At 44.2% G+C, this 21,278-nt stretch overlaps 1 protein-coding gene across 3 annotated transcripts in view; it reads right to left on the bottom strand.

The window, feature by feature from the left end:
* The window catches only part of LOC147124977 (cysteinyl leukotriene receptor 1-like), a 50,255-nt gene extending 29,213 nt beyond the window's left edge, over positions 1 to 21,042 (bottom strand). The window contains exons 1-2 of one of the 3 annotated variants that reach the window (XM_085995544.1): positions 17,500 to 17,797; positions 3,594 to 3,729 (exon numbers count right to left, since the gene is read on the bottom strand). Coding sequence is in view for 1 of the 3 variants with exons in the window: in XM_085995530.1 (XP_085851656.1) it covers positions 20,916 to 20,993 (78 nt within the window). In the remaining 2 variants the exon portion in view is untranslated. Of the gene's footprint in view, positions 1 to 3,593; positions 3,730 to 17,499; positions 17,798 to 20,915 lie in introns of those variants that run through there. The other 2 variants (XM_085995530.1, XM_085995536.1) reach the window with 2 other exon arrangements.
* Positions 21,043 to 21,278: the final 236 nt, after the last annotated feature.

The raw sequence follows: 21,278 nt of genomic DNA, 5'->3' as shown, positions 1-21,278 counted from the left end.
TTTGTGCGCACTCAGCTGCGCGCGCAGATCCTGACGTCATTTCATGGTGCAACGCCCTTTGTGCGCCCTGAACCGGAAATTCAGTGGCGCCGGCCTTCTTTGCGCCTGGCGCCCCCAGCGACTGGTAGAGGGGAACGGTTCCCAGTCGCTGCGGGGCACAGGGGGCGCTACTTAATGGGGACTCCTCCTGCATTATAAGTGGCAACCATTTTGTGCCAATTCTTCTGTGTGAGAGACGGATATTTGGAGAGAGACAAAGGCAGAGAGCTTTCTGCTTTGACTCAGTGCTCGCTCAGGTACTTCTGGCTTCAGGCCAGAGCTTTGCACTTGGATTTAACTTTCAGTGCCATAGCCTTGAGTCACCACATATAATGGGGGCTGCAATGGGTGGAAACGTTGGCTTTCTGCATTGCGTTTAAAGGGATCAGAGACGTCGTGAGAGAGTGCCAGTCATGGCCAGATGGAGAAGGGCCAACAGGCGTTGGCACAGGAGGCCTTACCCACCCAGGGTATACTGCCAGCAGTTCTCATATCTGATCATGTCTAAGGAGCAGTGTGTTTGGAGGCTGCGATTCAGAAGGGAGGTGGTCACTGAGATCTGCCACCTGCTTCGCAGAGATCTGCAGCCACAGCTGAGGAGCAGAACGTCTCTGTCGGTGGCAGTGAAGGTGACGGTGGCTCTCAACTTCTATGCCACCGGCTCCTTCCAATCCGCTGCTGGGGACATTGCCAACATCTCCCAGTTCGTGGTACATTGCTGCATCCGCCAGGTGACCAATGCCCTTTTCAGAAGGAGACGTCAGTACATCTCCTTCCCCATGACCCTGGACAAGCAGCAAGAGCATACAATGGGATTTGGAAGAATAGCGGGCTTCCCCATGGTCCAGGGCGTAGAACTGATGAACCAGCAATGGTCAGGCCTTGCTTCAGGGCTGCAGTGTGCAGGGCATGGCAGCCAAACAAGTTGACCCTCCCCCTTTAAGAGCTGACCGGTGCCAGCGTGTCTGCCTTCATTCAGAAACTCGCCGCACCTGCGCTGCGCCCGCCCTCGGTGTTAGCGCCCCGGATCGCCGGTTTAGCGCCTAATGATAGTCGTGCATCACCTGCTTTAGTGCAGCAGCAACCTCTTGGGGTGATGCAACTGAATATCGGCGAAAGTGGCGCTAAGTTGCGCCGGGCGCAAAATTTAGCGAACGCCCGGCTGTAGCACCCCAAACGTGGCTATACTGAATTTCTAGGCCTATATCTGCAACCTGCTCCTCACTATGAATTCAAAATGATTCTGATAAAAGAAGGACTTGTATTTATATAGCACCTTTCACAACCATCAGACATCCTAAAGCACTTTACAGCCAATGAAGTATAGTCACCGTTATAATGTGGGAAACGTGGCAGCCAATTTGTGCACAGCAAGCTCCCACAAACAGCAATGTGATAATGACCAGACAATCTGTTTTTGTTATGTTGGTTGAGGGATAAATATTGGCCCGGACACCGGGGATAACTCCCCTGCTCTTCTTCAAAATAGTGCCAAGGGATCTTTTACATCCACCTGCGAAGGCAGATGGGGGTCACAGTTTAACATCTCATCCACAAGACGGCACCTCCAACAATGCAGCATTCCCTCAGTACTGCATTGAATTGTCAGCCTAGATTTTTTTGTGTTTAAGTCTCTGGATTGGGACTTGAACCCACAAGCCTTCTGACTCAGAAGCCTTCTGACTCAGAAGCGAGGGTGCTACCAACTGAGCCACAGCAGATATGCTGATTCCCTATGATTTTAATTGGATATATTTGTGTATTCCTTCCCTCAGTCAGTGAGTGGGATTTGGGATCACAGCGAGGTCAGGTGTGTGGGAAGTGAGATTAAAAAAGAGATACAAAGTCCCAAAAGCCCACACTACTTCAAGGAATGGGGGCCTGTGGTACTTTTATTTCTAGTTCCCAAGTGAGCTGTATTTAAATCCTCCCTACCCCAAGTGTAGGCTTGTACCAGTTACTCCTCTCGCTGCTGTGCTGATACGGCAAGATCTTCTTGTTCTTTAAATTCAGATTCTCCCTGGAGTAAAATATTTAAGGTATTTCAACTCATTACTGCCATTTCTGACCTGGAATAAACTAGTTCACTGAGCATCTTTGGAATGCTGCTGAACTTGCCCATTAATAATCTCACCAAGGCCTTTAAAGGCAGTCAATGTTTCCTGAACTCTTCGCTGTTTAGGAATACATTTTTGGAGGGGAAGGAATTCTCACAGCAGCATAAACTTGTTTGTATAGAGCATTAGTGCTTTTTGCTGGCACTGAGGAGGGTCTAATGGAGATTGGAAAGAAAATGAAGAAAAAATGACAATCAAACGACATCATACTGGTTTGCTATTTACTGCTGAATGCTATTAAATGACATGTTGAGTTACTGCAATGCACCTGGGTAGGTCAAAGGTAATCCATTATAATACTTTGCTATTCAGTACTGTAAGGCCACTACAAGGGCTTAGAATACAAATGAGCTAGAATACGAACTACTTTCAGTAAGGCACGCGCCAGCTTGGTTCAAGTAGTAGCGCTCTTGCCTTTGAATCAGAAAGTGGTGGGTTTGAGCCTCACTGCAGGATTGGCCCACAGTTTTGGCTGACATTCTGTGCAGTACTGAAGGAGTGCTGCATTGGCAGAAGTGCTACTTTTTGAATGAGATATAAAACATATAACATGCCTGCCAGTTCATGTGGATGTAAAAAAATTCCATGGTTCCGCTTGAAGAAGAGCAGGGGCAATCTCCTGCTGTCCCTCAACCAACATCACCAAAAGCCGACTGGGGTTGAATTTCCTATACTTGCGCCCAGAGACACACATACTTGAGGCTTGACGCAGAATACCCGGCATAAAAGATCGAGCAAATCAGCCACAAGTCTTTTATGCAGATAGTTACACTACGCTCAAATTACCTTGAACTTTTACGCCTGTACATCAACTTTGCGCCCCAATGAACCGCGGCTCATTATAATGGCTCCCCTCCACCAGGCTCAAGAGCCATACACGCAAATTTCCTGCAATTAGACTGGTACAAAACGGGTGTAAAATTAAGCCCAGAATTTTAGATGAAACAGGTAATTTTTCTGGTGTTTTATTGTTATTTCTTTCATTTAGCCTCAATGAGACCTGCTCTGTATTTTCTGTTTCTTTGAATGCATTTTTATGGCATCAGTATGAGTCACACTAAAAGTTCAACAGCTTCCACAATTGCACGACCTTAAACATGCAGCGCCTAATGATGGTTAGATGGCTTGAAACTTTAAATACTTAAAAGAAGTGAGTTCCAAACTTTTCCTCCTTCTTTATGTAACAATGGGTGACTGCAACACACCAGTAAATGTACTAACATCTGTCTTATTCAGCTGGAGATGCTTCTCCTTTAATAAAGTAGTGGGCTTCTACCTTGCTTATTGCTAAAAAGCTGTAGCTGAATATTTAGCTTTGTTGCACACATGGCTTGAGTGCTTCCAGATCCAGCATTTTACATTAGCTTCGGTCAACAGCCAGTCTTCAGATTCCAGATAGGTCCTTAATGAATATCAACAGTAAAGTTTTGTACTCACCACAAACACCTAAGTTGTAGCTCAGCTGGGTGAGGTGAAGAGAATCAGAACTGACCCGGGTTACAGGTTTTTCCACTGCTTTAGTGGTGCTGAGAATGAGCAGGTACTTCACATATCACCATCCGATGAACTGGATCTAGGAAAACAACCAAGAGTTGCTTTGCTTCCAGAGCTGATTATGGATAATTCATATTTTCCTTTTTGTCCCAAGCCCAGAGGTTCTGTGCAGGTCTTGCTTTGTTGGGTTCAATTTCCCCTTTTGTTTTGAGCGGCTGCTAATACTTTAAAAACTTACGTGAATGCTGGACCAAATCACACGATTACTCTGGAAACAGATTGTGAATTCAAAGGGACTTTGATCGGTACTGAGAGGAGGAAGCCTCTCATGAAGTACAAAGAAGTGGCTTTTGCATAATTTATCTTGTTTTTTTTCCCATGCTTGAAATACTGGACAAGCTTTTGCAATGGCACTTGGATGTAGGAAAACAAATAAAGATGCTTGATTCCAGAAAACTTTGAGTAGTGTGAGAATTTCCTTCCTTTAACCCAAAGCTGCAGAATCAGATTCTGTGCAACTACACAAGGTGTGGTTGAGGCGAGTAGCATAGATGCATTTAAAAGGAAGCTAGATAAGCACATTAGTGAGAAGAGAATAGAAGGACATGTTGGTAAGTTAGATGAAGAGGGGTGGGAGGAGTCTCATGTGGAGCATAAACATCGGCATGGACCTGTTGGTCTTAATGGCCTGTTTCTGTGCTGTAAATACTATGTAATACTATGGTACTTGCTGCATTGAGACATACTTGCTCAGTGAAGTAGCACCTCCTTTGTCAGACTGCGCTGCTTGTTCAATTTCCCCTGTGTCTCTGGTTGTGAATCTTCAAACTCACTGATTCACCTCTTCAGATTACAGCCCATTAGGTTCAGGACAGAGTTCAGAAGGCAAGAATATGTATTCTAAAACTTGGGAGTCCAGCCTTTCGATCAGAGACTTAGGCCGCAGTTATACTGGTCTATGACTTGTAGCTGTAGATTGGGAGACACAGCTAGCAAGTCTGGAATTATAGTGCTGGCTGTGACTTTATGTACCCAATAGAAGAGAACTCTTTATCCTGTCCCTAGCTCGTAATGCTGAACAGTTCATATTTCAACTGGACAGTAAGAAGCTTGCAGTTCATGATATCTTTTATTTGACTAATTAATGCTTTTATTTCCAAAATACAGGTACCTGACTGATTTTAGTCTTTTCTGGTTGCAAAATATATTTACAAACATAAATATAAATGTATGCTGTTATGAATCCTTCCTATCTATAGCTATCTATATTATTAAGACTCTTGCGTAGGACACACACTTCTTGTCCATAAACCTTACTCCCTGTTGTCACAATTTTTGGCCAAAATTTACCATTCTGACGTGCCATGTCAACATTTCCCATTCAATTTTGGCATCACCTGTCATGATGTACTTGCAGGCTCGTGACACTCGGTGGTTCTGTGGAGTGAGTTTCTGACATCTCTCTCCATTTTGCTTATTAAAAAAATCCCTCATGTATTAAGAACCATGAGTTTTTCTGGGTTATCGTGATTGTAACACTTAGTATACTGAAATCAATGAATCATAGAATTTCACAGCACAGGAGGAGGCAATTCGGCCCATCATGCCTGTGATGGCTCTTTGAAAGAGTTGTCCAATTAGTCCCGCTTTTTCCCCATTGCCCTGAAAAATTTTACTTTTGGCGAAAGAGCAGGGGAGTGGGGCTAATTGGAGAGTTCTTTTGAGTAACAGTATAATCGAACCAGTCCATTGAAACCACTGGCTAACATAATCATTAATGGATTGCATGCTATTCTTACTTCCTTCAGAGAATTGCACTACCTCTCAAAGAAAGCAATTATTATAAGGATGTACAGTATGTTATTCTTGCTTGCTCGACAGGTGGCACTGTAACCTCTCAGCCTGTTACAGCAAACATGGCTAAAAGACATACCATTTCCTCCTGACAGCAATGCCATGGGCAATTGACCGGTAAAATATATTTTTTTAAAAACTTTAATACTCGTCGCCACACTTCAGGAATCATACTTTCTCATACGTGCAAATTACTGTGTCACAGTTAAAGGGAAGAAAGCCAGTTATTTTCTGCTGGCTTCTTCTGACCTTGGGGAGGAGCTAAGTAAGGATTTGCAAGCAGCTACCAATGAGTGGAGAAACTTTCCTAACAGGAATAAAAACCCTCTAATTGACCTTAGGATATGCTTTTGAGCAATTAGACTCTGATCCAAAAATGGGTCTGTTTACAACAATTAGACTTTGTACCCTTAAAGGAATATTCCCGTTATGCACAGCTCCACCTCAATGCACATTGAGTTACATGGTAGAATCCTCCACACCTTATAACACAACATATCCTCAGACTTACTGCGAGCAATGCCAGAGGGGATATTCCAGTAACTAATATACACACTGGCACATTAAAAGGATGAACCAGTGTAAAAGGCCCTACACTTAAGAACATTAGGAAGCACAGATCAAGAAAAGGTGATAGTAAACCTCATGCGGTTATTTAATTTCAAAAATGCTTTCACCTTAGGATGCCCGGCCTCCCAACATTAAAATAGCTATCGATGAATATCACTGCCCGTTTAGTGTGATCGGCTCACATTTCAGTTGCTGCCATTGTTTAATCATTAGCGGCAAACATTCAGTGACTGGTAGTGACTCATCACACAACGAATTTTTCACCAATTAGCATTGGCAAGGTCAAATTCTGATGTCATGCAAATTTTTCAGAAATTTTGACCAAAGTGGAAATTAGTTTGAATTTTACAATGTTCCAGCTGGGAAATTTATTTGAATAATTATCTCTTTATGTTCTGTGACTCCCTAGGGGGGGTTTGAGGAAAGAAAGAACTTGCGCCTTTCATGACTTCAGGACGTCCCAACGTGCTTTATATACGTTTGAAGTGCAGTTACTGTTGTAATGTAGGAAACAAGGCAGCCAATTTGCACATAAGGTTCCACGAACAGCATATGTGTTAATGACTAGATAATTTGTTTTAGTGATGTTGGTTGAGGGATAAATATTGGCCAGGACACTGGGGAGAACTCACTCTGCTCCTCTTTGAATAGTGCAATGGGATCTTTTACATCCATTTGAGATGTATGATCTGAAAGACAGCACCTCCAACAGTGCAGCACTCCCTCAATGCTGCACTGGAGTGTCACCCTATATTTTGTGCTCAAGTCTCTAGGGATTTGAACCCCTGACCTTCTGACTCAGAGGTGAGACTGTTATCCACTAAGCCACGACTAGTGCTGTCCTGGTGTTACAGCTTGTTAGGTGCTGGCTGTGCCTGTGCCAACAGTAGTTAACCCCAAGAGATGGCATGCGGTCAGGCCATGTACATGTTTTAGTGATAGACTTGGCACGTGATGTGCTCGGAGTGCCATGTGGGTCAGGGGAGCCCGAATGTTAGGGGCCAGCGGCTAAGAAAGGGCTTCGGGCTGACCGTACAGTTCTGCCAATTTTTTTTTTTTTAAAGGGGTGGGAAACAAAATCCCCCCCCCCCCCCGAAGAATCGGTGGCTGCCAACCTCCTGTTCTTATTAGAAGGCCAATCGAGTAAAAAAAAAAAAAAAATTATTCAGTGCTTTTATTCAGACTTTTATTCCCCACAAAAATCTTATCAAAATGATCACTGACTTTCCAAAACTCTGCTGATCTTTGCCTCAAGATGTGAACTCAAGGATACAAGCAAACTGCATATGCTGAAAATCTGAAACAAAAACCGAACAGGCCGGAGGCACTCAGCTGATCAGGCAGGATCTGAGGAGAGAACAGGCAAATCAACACTTCGACGATAGCAAAATACTGCGGATGCTGGAAATCCGAAATAACAACAGAAAACGCTGGAAAAACTCAGCAGGCCAGGGCAGCATCCGTGGAGAGAGAAACAGAGGTTGATAACCTGAAACGTTAACTCTGTTTCTCTCTCCGCGGATGCTGCCCTGGCCTGCTGAGTTTTTCAAGCGTTTTCTTTTGTTAAGCCAACACTTCGTCCAGCTTTGACGAAGGTCCGTGAATGCTGCCTGACATGATGAAAGGTGCCACCAGATGGCAGTAACAGACATGCCAAATAATGCAAGATAATCAAATTGGTTTTAACGACTTTAGATAATTAAAGGGGCGTCATCTGCATGGAAGTGTTTGGGAAACCACTCTTATTTGTCTAGAAGTATATAATGCAATCGTGCAAATTGCATCAAAACGCACTACCACATGATGACACCATCATGGAAGTGACACACAACTCTCAAGTAATAAAAAGTTTGAAGGTACTTTTTTAAAGGCATCCTGCCCCTTTATTGGCCCAGAAATTAGGTTCGGGCGCTTGCCGCGCGTGCAAGCCCCCGATGTGCACTTACCCGGCGCGCTGACAGCTGAAGCCTGGGCCTGCTTGGAATTCCTGTCACTGGCCCGGTTCAGCTGTTGGCGCGCAGTGCTTGCCTGATCCAGCGGCGTAGTTAGTTCAATGTGCCGGCTGGGATCAGGTGAGCACTGGGCAGCCAATCAGGGGAGGGAAAACTTCATTCATGAGTTTGATCGTAAGAACTGTCAAACTCATGAAAGCTACGGGTGCCCAAAACACTACTTAAACTTTAAATAACATTTTTAAAAACATCCCAATAATTAAATGAACTATAAATAACTTTAAAAAACTATTTTAAACAATTAATCAAATTTTTGAAAAAAATAATTTTTTAAGAAATCGTGTCTAAAAATAAACTTACCTTACTGTACAGTCCTTAAAAACAATAAAGCTGTGGAAAAAATGTTATAATTTTAAATAATAGACCACTTACCTTAAAGAATGAAGTCCTTACGTCTCCTTTTTTCATTTCTAAAAAGTTGAGGCCCTTACACACGGGCAAACCTGTCAAAAAGAAGGAAGTTCAACGCGTGCGCGCAGGTTGGACCTCTGAACCCCTTGGAGGAAATGCCGGTTTCCCGCGCATGCGCTGTGCATGCTGAAATCCGGCACTTCCAACGGGCCCACGCGTGAGTACCCCGTCCGTACTCACGCGTTGGGACCGGAATTACTGGCCCATTGTTACAACCCCTCTCCTGTATACAGCTAAAACTGAGTGATTATTTGCACGAACATTTTTGAGGCCTTCTGCGCATGCGCGCGGTATAATGGAGCTGCGCATGCTCAGTACCCCACGGTGCGGCCTGCAGTGCAGCACGGGGCACTGGGGTGGGGGAGGAGGCCAGAAACTTGGGGGGGGGGAGAGAAGGTCAGCACTCGGGGGGGGGGGGGGAGGAGGAGGAGGGACGTCAGGAACTTGGGGGGGGGAGGTCAGGAACTTTGGGGGGGAGAGGTGGTCAGGAACTCGGCGGGGGGCGGGGAGGTCAGGAACCTGGGGGGAGCGAGGAGGCGGTCAGGCACTTGGGAGGGGGGGCTGGTCAGGAACTTGGGGGGGTGGGTGGGAGAAGGTCTTAACCCACGAGGGTGAGCCCTGTCTGTTCCAAGTGAGCTCTGTTCTGTCTGGAGTAGGCAGTCAGAATGGCTCGAATTACACTTTGCAAAGTACTTGATTACGTAGGCATGGAGGGTCTAATTACACATTCCAGAGAAACTGCTGGGTGTGTCTTGTGCTCCAAGGGGACCAATCAGCAATCGGGTCTTGTCATCCAAGGGGACCAATCAGAACTTTGGTGTTGCGAATAGACACATCCAAAACATATTGGGTCCACTTTCCTCTGCTCAGGAATGAAGAAGTCAGCGTGCATATGTAGTGGGGGTTTCATGTCAATTGTTCCAGTGAAATTAGCAAATAGATGAAATTATATCCCTGTGATTGAAAAGCCATTAATTAGTAGATATTTAGAACCCTGCATTGACTGCTGGTGACATTAGTAGGTGAACATTTGACTTGTTCATATGACGACATCCCTCCGCTTTTATTTTAGCACAAGCTTCGTTTACATGGGTTATGAAAGTAATCTTCAATGTGTACAAATTACTTTAATCTTCACCTGTGGGCATTCTATCTGGGCCACTTTCCTACATGTCATGGAACAATGTCAATACACTGTATTGAAATTATTATTCTGCTAGTTAAAACACCAGGTTAAAAGCACAGTAGACACATTTCACACTGAGCATTGAAATTTCCACTTTAATCAGTAGGACTGAGTGTTCACGGTTCTGAAATTTGCTTATGTGCAAATCCAAAACTTGAAAATCAACCGCAGTCTTAAACTCTGAGCATTTCTAGGCTGCGGCAAAAAGAGCACTGATCACTCCTGAATTGGCAAAAGGCACAGATGCTCCCAATCCCTCTGCACAGATCACTCATTTCATTACTACTCAGAACATGGATTTAGGCGGCACCTCAACCAAAGACAAACACAAACAGACCTTCAATAGAAGACAATCAAATACCCTTCACCAGACGTCCAAGAATAGGACATGAACATGCGGACAATGATAGACAGGAAAAGGCCCACAGGTCCCATCCAGCCTGTCCCACATAACTGTGATGCCTTGTGCATCACAATATATACACTCCTCACCCCACCCAAAAGCCATGTGATCTGGGCGAGATGAAAAACCAGATTAAAAAATCCAGTAGATATAAACACCCTTGGTAGATATAAAGTAACACAAAGTTAAAATCCCACTACCTGCCCAGACATCAGGACTTGGAATATGGTGTGAACATGAGCGAGGTCACAATTTTATTCTGCTGCACCTGTGCATTGCCACGCGGTTTCTAAAAGGGCAGGCCAATGCAAAATTGTTTGAAGCAAGCAAAATAAACTTAAATTTGGCCACAAACACAATTCAGCTCTTGTCCTTACAACTGGTTCCGATAATTGTAATTATATTTCAAACACCCAGATTCAGAGAATGAGAATGTGTGGACGTTCTGGACTGTGCCAGAAAGGGGGGGAAGTTTCACTCTTTCTGAATGTATCAAAAACACAGCGTTGCTTATTTGGCACACTCTTATGCACTAAAATAAAATCCACCATTTAAAATTATTTCCTTCCTCTATTTGCACCACTGTCTTTTCAAAGCGGGCAGATGACCTACTTTGAGGGCTCTGCCTAAGGCGGTCATGTTAAGTGATATGAGAAAGTAACTCAATCAACTCATCCTCTGATGTTACATTGTGCTGTAGGGAAACTCCCATCTCCATTCAGTGTTTTCCCCTCAAATGAACCAGACAAAATGAGGCCTGAACTTACGTCTTTCAGCTCCATGCTAGAACAATCTTACTCGATTATTGAGGGATTGCCAAAGGAAAGGACGCCATCTTTGGTAGGCTGTGTCGCTATTTTACACCTCCCTCGCATTTTCAAATTTGTTTGATCTTCTCCCATATGCTGAGGTCTCCCATAGCTTCTCAATCCCACCAGCAGGCCATCAAGCGGCATCTGAGGTTGAGCAGCAGGATGTTTGTGTGTCCAAGTGACAACTGCCCATGGTGTTCCTCACTGCTCTGCAGGGCTGAAACCAAAGAGGTTTTTAAATGGCCATTGAGTATGATGAGGGACTGAGCTCAGAGGTAGCCCCACCTTCAATGCTCAGAAGTCAAGAGATTGAGGGCAACTACAGCAACTGCCAATAATAATGAGAGGTAGTCCCATGTCTACTAATAAATGAAAGTGAAAACGCCTATTTAGTGATGGTGTGCCAAAGCTATCCCCCTCCACAAGTGCTCAAGATCCCCAGCTCAGTGAGTTTTAATGCTCCTTCTCAGTAGTAAAGGAACAGCTAGTGAAATACTCCGTACATTTTACTGATGGAGATATCAAATGCTCAGTAGATCGTAGCACGCTAATGATAAGTGAGATGTGTTAATTCCCATGGGGGCAGTAACAAGTTTATACAGATGTGAAATAGACATTGTGGACAGTTACCAAATCATCCCTCATTGGCCTAGACTTAATATTTTAACACCAGCGATCAAACTGTTTGGAAAATCTAGGCCATTATTTCATTATAGCCAACTGTTAATATTAGTGGATGAATGCTTAATGTCCCCTGTCTGCCAGTTTAACAGAGGTATTAAAAATAACTTCCGCTGAAATACTGAACAGAGTAGTTAACAAGTTAAGTGCTCATCCCCAGTACAAATAACAGTCACTTCTAGATTACAATAACTAGAAAGTAGGAATACTGCTAATAAAAAAATAAAAAAAAATCCAAGAACAAGAAGCAATGGCTTGGAATTACAAACACCGGAATTTTCAACTTGGCAGTGGTGTATGACGGACGATATCGGAGTATTTTCCTTCCCATTGTGGGGCGGGTGTATAATTGGCGGTTGTTCTGAAACTGCTCGTCAAAGTGTTCCCACCGGAGTTTAAAGTTCCATCCTAAAGGTTTCCATTTCTTAAGTTCTTAAACATCCACAGGAAACAAAAAGCGAGTTGCTCTGAATGTAACACACTGTGCCCTTCATTTCCGTTGCATCTTTCGGAGTCATTCACTGTCTTTATTAATAGACATCAGAGAATCAGAAGAAAAAAAGTTTTTGGATTTACAGTAACTTTGAAACAAGTTAGAGAAGCCAACAATACAATATTATCAGAGCAGTGTAATCATGATGACTGCCATAAGATGCAATGGTGTGTAGCATTTTTAAGCAGCCATGCGTAGACATTGCTTTCACTCGGGATTTAGTTTAGTGAAGCGTAATATGGGGCGTGCAAATTTTTCGTACGAAATGAACATCATCATCGTGGCCTTTGTCATTCCGAACTTGAGTGCTGCATTGTTGGAGATGCTGTTTTTCAGATGAGATATTAAACTGAAGCCACACCTGCCTCTTTAAGGTGGACATGAACGATCCCATGGCACTACTTGAAGAATTTTTGATTGAGGAGGCCAACACCCCTCCTCAATCAAAAACAGATTAACACACAATTTAGATCATTTACTGTTTGTGAAACCATGCTGTGTGTGTAAAATGGCCTTGTTTGGCTCCATAACAGGAAATAATGCTTTGGCACATCCTGAGGAGGTGATGTTCAAGTAGAATATTTCTGCCCAAGTGTATTGGTATCAATAATAATTCTGGCAGCAATACTGCAAATACTCCTTAAAAGATTAGCATAAAGGGCCCAAATGCTCAGTCATTCAACATCTGTGTCCTGCACATTATTGGTATATAAATATAAAATAAACTAATTGATGAATCAACTGAATGACAGGAATTTTTTTGTATTTACTGCCTAATTATTTTCTTCTGGCTGCACATCCTCCCTCAGTGGGGTCGCCTTGGCCCTCGATTCTTACACGACGCATTAATAGCAGCTCTCGCGGAGTCACTCAAATATAGAAATCTAAGAGTGTTAGATGGCCATTTGACCCATGGTGCCTGTGCCATTGCCAACTTCGCACCAAGTCCCATTTACCTTCCCTTTTCCTCCAGGTCCTGTAATATTTGGCCAGTCCAGCCAGCAGATTTGGATAGAACATGTTATTTTTTTACCTCATCACTTCAATGTTATACTTCACCCAGAAGCATGGCCAAGGACCTACAAAACTCTCCCCACAAAATAAAATAAGTCTGAGTGGCAGGCTGATCTTATGTTTTCCTCAAAACATGAATTCTGGGGCCAGATGGTTGGACTGAATGGCTCTTTCCTGTTCCTACATTAAGATCACTAGCTACTCTAAGGGTACAGCTCTTGTTTCCCTCAGAATTCCCGTTGTGTGCAGCAGGTTTGAGTTTATCTGTGGAAGCTTTGCATTGCCAATATTCACAGTACGAGCTGCTGGGTGGAAAGGGTAATTTCTCCTGACTTGGGATTGAGTTTACAGGAAATGATACTGTCCAAGGTAAGAATGAGGTGACAGCAGAAGAGAAGGTAGAGGTTTCTAATCACCAGTCTCACTGATAATGTGTTTTTCTGATAGCTGAGGGGTGGGGGTGGGGGGGGGGGGGCGGGGGGGAGGGTGTGGGGGTGTGGGTGCGGTGGGTTGGGCTGGTGATTAAGAAAGACAGATCAATTACGGGCATGGACGAGATACCAGAGGGTTGCTGGGATGGTTGGAATCTGTAAAAGCAGCAATTTCTAATTGTTTGCACAATGTTCCAGCATTTGAAGAAATTTGTATAAACGGGTATAAATGTATCACATGTCTATATTTCCTCTTACATTAGGACACACAGATCTGTAACCTTGCATGAGTCAGTAAACTGGGAGGGGCAAAAATTAAAGAAAGAAAGCTCTGAATAGTAAGTAAAACTAGACAAAAGGGACAATTATAGAGAAATGAAGGTCCAAAACTTTGACAGCAACAGAAACTCCAGAAAAGATTCAGAAACATTTTCAAAGCCTCAAAAAGAGGAAAGCTTAGAGGTGGTATTACAGTTGAGTAGGAAAATTCAATCAAATAAAGAAAAAAACCACATATTATGTGAAGGAACACAAAGGACAGCGAATAGAATGGAAACTAACTGCAGGATGACAATACAGGAGGTAATGTAATAAACCCACTGTAGAATGACAGGTAAATCTGGAGAGTAAGTACAGATCTGTACTAAATTGAACTGCATGAAGAAATGACCTTAGAGGGAAACCTAAAACAGTCTACAACAACAACTTGTATTTATATAGCGCCTTTAACATTGTAAAACATCCCAAGTTGCTTCACTGGAGTGTTATCAAACAAAATTTGACACTGAGCCACATAAGAAAATATTAGGACAGGTGACCAAAAGCTTGATCAAAGAGGTAGTTTTTAAGGAGTGTCTTAAAGGAGGAGAGAGAGGTAGCGAGAGAGGTGGAGAGGTTTAGGGAGGGAATTCCAAAGCTTAGGGCCTAGGCAGTTGAAGGTATGGCCGCCAATGGTGGAGTGATGAAAATCAGGGATGCGCAAGAGGCCAGAATTGGAGGAATGCAGAGATCTTGGAGGGTTGTAGGTTTGGAGGAGGTTACAGAGACAGAGGGGGGTGAGGCCATGGAGGGATTTGAAAACAAGGAAGAGTTAAAAAATCGAGGCATTGCCAGACCAGGAACCAATATAGGTCAGCGAGCACAGGGGTGATGGGTGTACAAGACTTGGTGCGACCATATTAGTAAACATTAATCTAGTTATGTAGAAATAATACAAAATATGAAGAAAGCTGTGGACAAAGTACTGTCACAAAAGAAGTTGAGGTAATTCTTATGAATGATACTGAAACAAGGGGAACTAAAGGAGACACAGTTGGAGAGAACCAAGCAGAGGGATAAAAGGTAGGAACCAAGTGAAAAGTCTTAAGTGTGAACCAATGGGGCAATTCTTGGATCCCAGGCTCTTGGCTGGAAGCCTCATGTGCAGGGAATGTAAATCAGAGAATTGCTGCAACATTGTAGCCCCAATTCCCCAACTCTGTTGGTCCCCATGAGATTGCAGAGTTACTCCCAGATTTTCTCTAGTGAAACCAAATACTGTTAATCATTTCCTGCATTTTAAATAGGTTAATGGCTCTGTTAAGACAGCAGACAGTGGAGCACCTTATATGGACACATTTAAGCACTTGCACACCAACATCATCAACAGTAATTTTAGGCTGTGGACCTAGTTAATGCGCAAATCAAATAATTTCAATATTTAAGATAGTTCAAAAAGCACTGTAATCATGTGGTAGATCCGGTGGTAGATCCGGTTCTTTAAAAGTACTTTACAATCCCAGGCTTTAGACATTTCCAAAAATGTAATTCTGGGTAGGTGCTTCATGTGAGAGTACTGGCCAATGTCCTGGCCAATATTTATCCTTTAATTAATATCACTAAAATAGATTATCTGGTCATTATCACATTGCTGTTTGTGGGAGCTTGCTGCCTTTTAGCAAACTGGCTGCCGTGTTTCCTACATTGCAACAGTGACTACAGTTCAAAAAGTACTTCATTGGCTGTAAAATGCTTTGGGACGTCCGTTGGTCATGAAAGCTTCTTTCCCAGGGCTGTCATCCTACTGAACTCCACAAATAAACTCTAAAGCCTGCACATCTGCCAATGCACTTTATTATGGTTATATTTATGTTAATATACTACAAGCCAAATGTATGTTGAATGTTTAAATGTCTTAATCCAAATGTACACTCTCGGGAGCCGCAAGCCTACATTTCGTTGTACTGCACTTGTGCACTAACAATGACAATAAAAGTTGATTTGATTTTGATTTGATAAATGCAAGACTTTCTTACTGTGTTTAGGTTGGGGAGGGGGGTCGGATGGTGTGCTGGGAACCTGTTATAAAAGGGGAGTGTAGTATTGGTCGATAAAAAACTGAATTTAGGATTAATTCTCCTCATACCCCTGAATTCAGATTTTGTTGAATTCTCCTGGACCAGCTACATTTTCCCCCTTTTAACCTCAAATAGGAAGTCGATGACATCTGAAATCTGGGCTGGAAAAATTAAAGTAAAGCTAACTAGAATTGAATCAGTGCACCATAGTCACAACCTTTGTCAGTGTCACAGATTTGATCTCTGCTCTGTGTTGGGTATATTGCGATTGACATCCCTGGGCTAGGGAGGTGACAAACTAACCAGTTTCCCTAATAACAACAGAAAATGCTGGAAAAACTCAGCAGGCCAGGCAACATCCGTGGAGAGACAAAGGGTTTGCCCTGAAACGTTGACTCTATTTTCTCTCCACGGATGTTGCCTGGCCTGCTGAGTTTTTCCAGCATTTTCTGTTGTTATTTCGGATTTCCAGCATCTGCAGTATTTTGCTATCTAACCAGTTCCCCTGGTCTGTTTGCCTCTCTGAGTGTGAAGTGTAAGTATGAATGTTTGACAAGCACAGGATTAAGTTTGGCTATGACTTTATCCATGATTGACTGGCAGCAGAGGTAGAAGCCCCACTCCCAGTTGGCTACGGCAGACTTGGGAATGAGGAAACCCAAAGAAAGGAAGAAAGGTAAGGCAAAATATAGAGGGAAGAAACAAACTCTAAAGAGAGAAAAGGACCACATAAAATAAAAGTGAGTAAAAGTGAGAAACGTATAGAAGATATATTTTATGAGCACATTGGTGACTTTATTCTACCATTTCACCTTGCACTTCACCTGTTGAACTTTCCAATTCTGCAGTATTTTTCAAAGCCGTTTCCCTGTCTTTATGTTATCCTCCTCTCTTATCTCATGTTATTTCCCCCCTTCCCGGTTAGACTCTACAACACCTCACAACAACGTCCTGGCCGAGGAAGCAGCCGGGCAGACAGCGTCTCGACGCTCCTTCCAACCTGTCGCTTCACAACCGGCCACTAAGCGGTGTGTCTGGGTGGGGTATGACTTGACGCGCAATCTTTATTTTCACTTCCTCTCCCGAGGGGAGACTTCCCATTTTCTTTCGACACCTTTCTGCTGAGATCAAGAATTCAGGACCAACTGAATCCTGAGCACGATGCCTGAGCCAGCACGGCGCCACACTGCCGAGTGTTAACCCGAGTGACAGCGCACTGCTGTGATCGACATATTGACAGATTATTCATCTTCAACCTTTGAAATTTTTGATCTTCCATGAAATTTAGTGCTCCAAGAGTTAAAGGGACAGCATTTAATTTAATTTTAATGTTACTGATCTGGATCATTTTTCTACTTCTTAAAACTCAGTGATCTACATTGGTAATAAAGAAGACTTTTTTTGAAATAATCGCGTTGTCATAAACTCTGAATACAGAGAAATACTTAATTTAATACTGAACACTGGAAAATATTCGACTGAAGATTCATGCTCGACTTCTGTGACTAAACGTTACCAATTCTGAAGTTAGTAAATGAGGCCGTTTTGTTCAATTTGCTGATTTATATGTTTTAGTTTCAAAGAGCTGCATCCTAATCCAGTCCTATCTTTAAGAGCATGAATGCCTTTTTTTCTTAACATCTTACCTTGTAAACTGCGTGTCAATTAACTTGCTTCCTTCTCATAGTTTTCACCTGAAATTCCGGTCGAGGCACAGCCGAGATAGCTCGTCCTTTCCTCCTACTCCCCTTTCTGCTGTGCAGTGTGAAGGAAAGGTAGTTGGACAATGAGCAGGAAATCCCCCCAGTCTGTTTTCTTTAAACAAACTGCAGCGCGCCAGTTAATGCAGCGAGCCTCCCCTTTTTGTGCAATAATGGGCAGGATTGGTGAAATGTCAGTGCCTTTAGATCGTGAGCACGATTACAAAACAAGATCGGAGGCAGCCTTCTGAATACATAGAACAGTAGCACAGTGGTAATGTTACTGGGTTAGTAATGATCTGTGCGATGTGAGCTCACATCCCACCACGGCAGCTGAGGAAATTTAAATTCAGTTCATTAAATAAAAATCTGGAATAAAAAGCTAGTAATAGTAACCATGAAACTATCATGATAAACCCACCTGCCCCGTAGAGAAGGAAATCTGCTGACCTTACGTGGCCTAGATGTAACTCTAGACCCGCAACAACGTGGTTGACTCCTAACTGCCCTAGCAAGCCACTCAGTTACCAAAACACAATATAATCAGAATAAAACCGGACGGACCGCCCGGCATTGACCTCAGCACCCGCTATGGACACGACAACAGCACACCCAGCCCAGCTGACCCTGCAAAGTTCTTCTCACCAACATCTGCGGACTTGTGCCAAAATTGGCAGAGCTGTCCCAACAAACTAGTCAAGCAACAGCCTGACATAGCCATAGTGGCCCTGGGAGTCCTCAGCATTGACTCTGGACCTCATATGGCTTCAGGTCAAGTATGGGCAAGGAAATCGCCTGCTGACTATCACCTACCGCACTCCCTCAGCTGATGAATCAGTACTTCGCCATGTTGAAGAAGCACTGAGAGTAGCAAGCGCACAGAATGTACTCTGGGTGGGGAACTTCAATGTCCATCACCAAGAGTTGCTCGGTCGTACCACTACTGGCTGAGTCCTGAAGGACATAGCTGCCAGTCTGGGCCTGCGGCAGGTGGTGAGAGAACCAACACGAGGGAAAAAACCTACTTGACCTTGCCCTCACCAATCTACCTGTAGCAGAAGCATCTATCCATGACAGCATTAGTAGCAGTGAGCAGTGTGGAGATGAAGTCCCATCTTCACACTAAGGACACCCTCCATCGTGTTGTGTGGCACTACCACCGTGCTAAATTGGATAGATCTAGCAGCTCAAAACTGGGCATCCATGAGGTGCTGTGGGGCAGCAGCAGGATTGTATTCCACCATAATCTGTAACCTCATGGCCCAGTATAGCCCTCACTCTACCCTTACCATCAAGGCAGGGGACCAACCCTGGTTCAATAAGGAGTGTAGAAGAGCGTGCCAGGAGCAGCACCAGGCATACCTAAAAATGAGGTACCAACCTGGGGAAGCTGCAACACAGAACTATACATGCATGCTAAAAAGCTGAAGCAACATGCTATGGACAGGGCTAAGAGATCCCACAATCAATGGATCAGATCAAAGTCCTGCCACATCCACCCGTGAATGGTGGTGGACCATTAAACAACTAACAGGAGGAGGAAGCTCCATGAATATCACCATCCTCAATGATGGTGGAGCCCAGCACGTGAGTGCAAAAGACAAGGCTGAAGCATCTTCAGCCAGAAGTGCCGAGTGGATATTCCATATCGGCCTCCTCCTGAGGTCCTCACCATCACAGAAGCCAGTCTTCAGCCAAATTAATTCACTCCATGTGATATCAAGAAACGGCTGAGCGCATTGGATACTGCAAAGGCTATGCATCCTGGCTATCGTGCTGAAGGCTTGTGCTCCAGAACTAGCCGCGTTGCTAGCCAAGCTGTTCCAGTACAGCTACAACACTGGCATCTATCCGACAATGTGGAAAACTGCCCAGGTATGTCCTGTCCACAAAAAGCAGGACAAATCGAACCTGGTCAGTCTACTCTCAATCATCAGCAAAGTGATAGAAGGTGTCACCGACAGTGCTATCAAGCGGCACTTACTCACCAATAACCTGCTCACTGATGCCCAGTTTGGGTTCCGCCAAGACCACTCAGCTCTGACCTCATTATAGCCTTGGTCCAAACATGGACAAAGGAGCTGAATTCGAGAGGTGAGGTGAGAGTGACTGCCTTTGACATCAAGGCAGCATTTGACCGAGTGTGGCATCAAGGAGCCCTAGTAAAACTGAAGTCAATGGGAATCGGGGGGAAAACTCTCCACTAGCTGGAGTCATACCTAGCACAAAGGAAGATGGTTGTGGTGGTTGGAAGTCAATCATCACAGCCCCAGGACATCGCTGTAGGAATTCCTAAAGGCAGTGTCAAAGGCCCAAACATCTTCAGCTGCTTCATCAATGAACTTCCCTCCAACATAAGGTCAGAAATGGGGATGTTCACTGATGACTGCCCAGTGTTCAGTGCAATTCACAACTCCTCAGATAATGAAGCAGTCCAAGCCCGCATGGAACAAGACCTGGACGAAGTTCAGGCTTGGGCTGATAAGTGGCAGGTAACATTCGTGCCAGGCAATGACTATCTCCAACAAGAGAGAGTCTAATCACTGCCCCTTGACATTCAACGGCATTACCATCGCCGAATCCCCCACCATCAACATCCTGGGGTCACCATTGACCAGAAACTTAACTGGACCAGCCACATAAATACTGTGGCAACAAGAGCAGGTCAGAGGTTAGGTATTCTGCAGTGCGTGTCTCACCTCCTGACTCCCCAAAGCCTTTCCACCATATACAAGGCACAAGTAAGGAGTGTGATGGAATACTCTTCACTTGCCTGGATGAGTGCAGCTCCAACAACACTCAAGAAGCTCGACACCATCCAGGACAAAGCAGCCCGCTTGATTGGCACCCAACCCACCACATTAAACATTCACTCCCTCCACCACCAGCGTACCATGGCTGCACTGTATACCATCCACAAGATGCACTGCAGCAACTCGCCAAGGCTTCTTCGGCAGCACCTCCCAAACCGGCGACCTCTTCCACCTAGAAGGACAAGGGCAGCAGACGCATGGGAACACCACCACCTCCAAGTTCCCCTCCAAGTCACACACCATCCTGACTTAGAAATACATCTCCGTTCCTTCATCTAGGTGGAAGAGGTCGCCGGTCAAAACACTGGAACTCCCTCCCTAACAGCACTGTGGGACTACCTTCACCACACGGACTGCAGCGGTTCAAGAAGGCGGCTCACCACCACCTTCTCAAGGGCAATTAGGGATGGGCAATAAATGCTGACCTTGCCAGCGACGGCCAGATCCCATGAAAGAATTAAAAAAAAACACAAACGAGGGCACATGAGCTGGTAAACTATGCACTCCAGTGTGAAACTCACTGCCAAACACTGCTCCAATCACACTAACCTGTAGGCAGAACACGGAATACAGTCTCAAGGGGATCTGGCAGAGTTTGCTCAAGGTTTTGTGATTTCTGTCTGTCATCAAATTTCTATCTTCTCTACGTGTTGAGTTATCAGCACCATTATTTCTGTTGCTGTCGATACTTGTAAAATACGTTTCTGCAATGAGAGTACTGTTCTCCTTTATTCAGCTGACACTGTCTTTCGGAAGTTCGAATAGAGTGCGCAGGAGGGTGCTAATTTTAGCAAGGGATGTGGCAGAACTTTCAAGGGAGGCCCTTGCAGGGGTGTAGACAAGGGTTTACAGCATACACAAGGGTATACACACTTCTTGACTGCTGTAAGTGCCCCAATACACTTTCCTCAG

The sequence above is a fragment of the Somniosus microcephalus genome, chromosome 1 (assembly GCF_052327205.1).
Source record: "Somniosus microcephalus isolate GS21.2 chromosome 1, FLI_Smic_1.0, whole genome shotgun sequence".
Lineage (NCBI taxonomy): Eukaryota > Metazoa > Chordata > Chondrichthyes > Squaliformes > Somniosidae > Somniosus > Somniosus microcephalus.
This window is presented reverse-complemented; position numbering and strand designations above follow the sequence as displayed.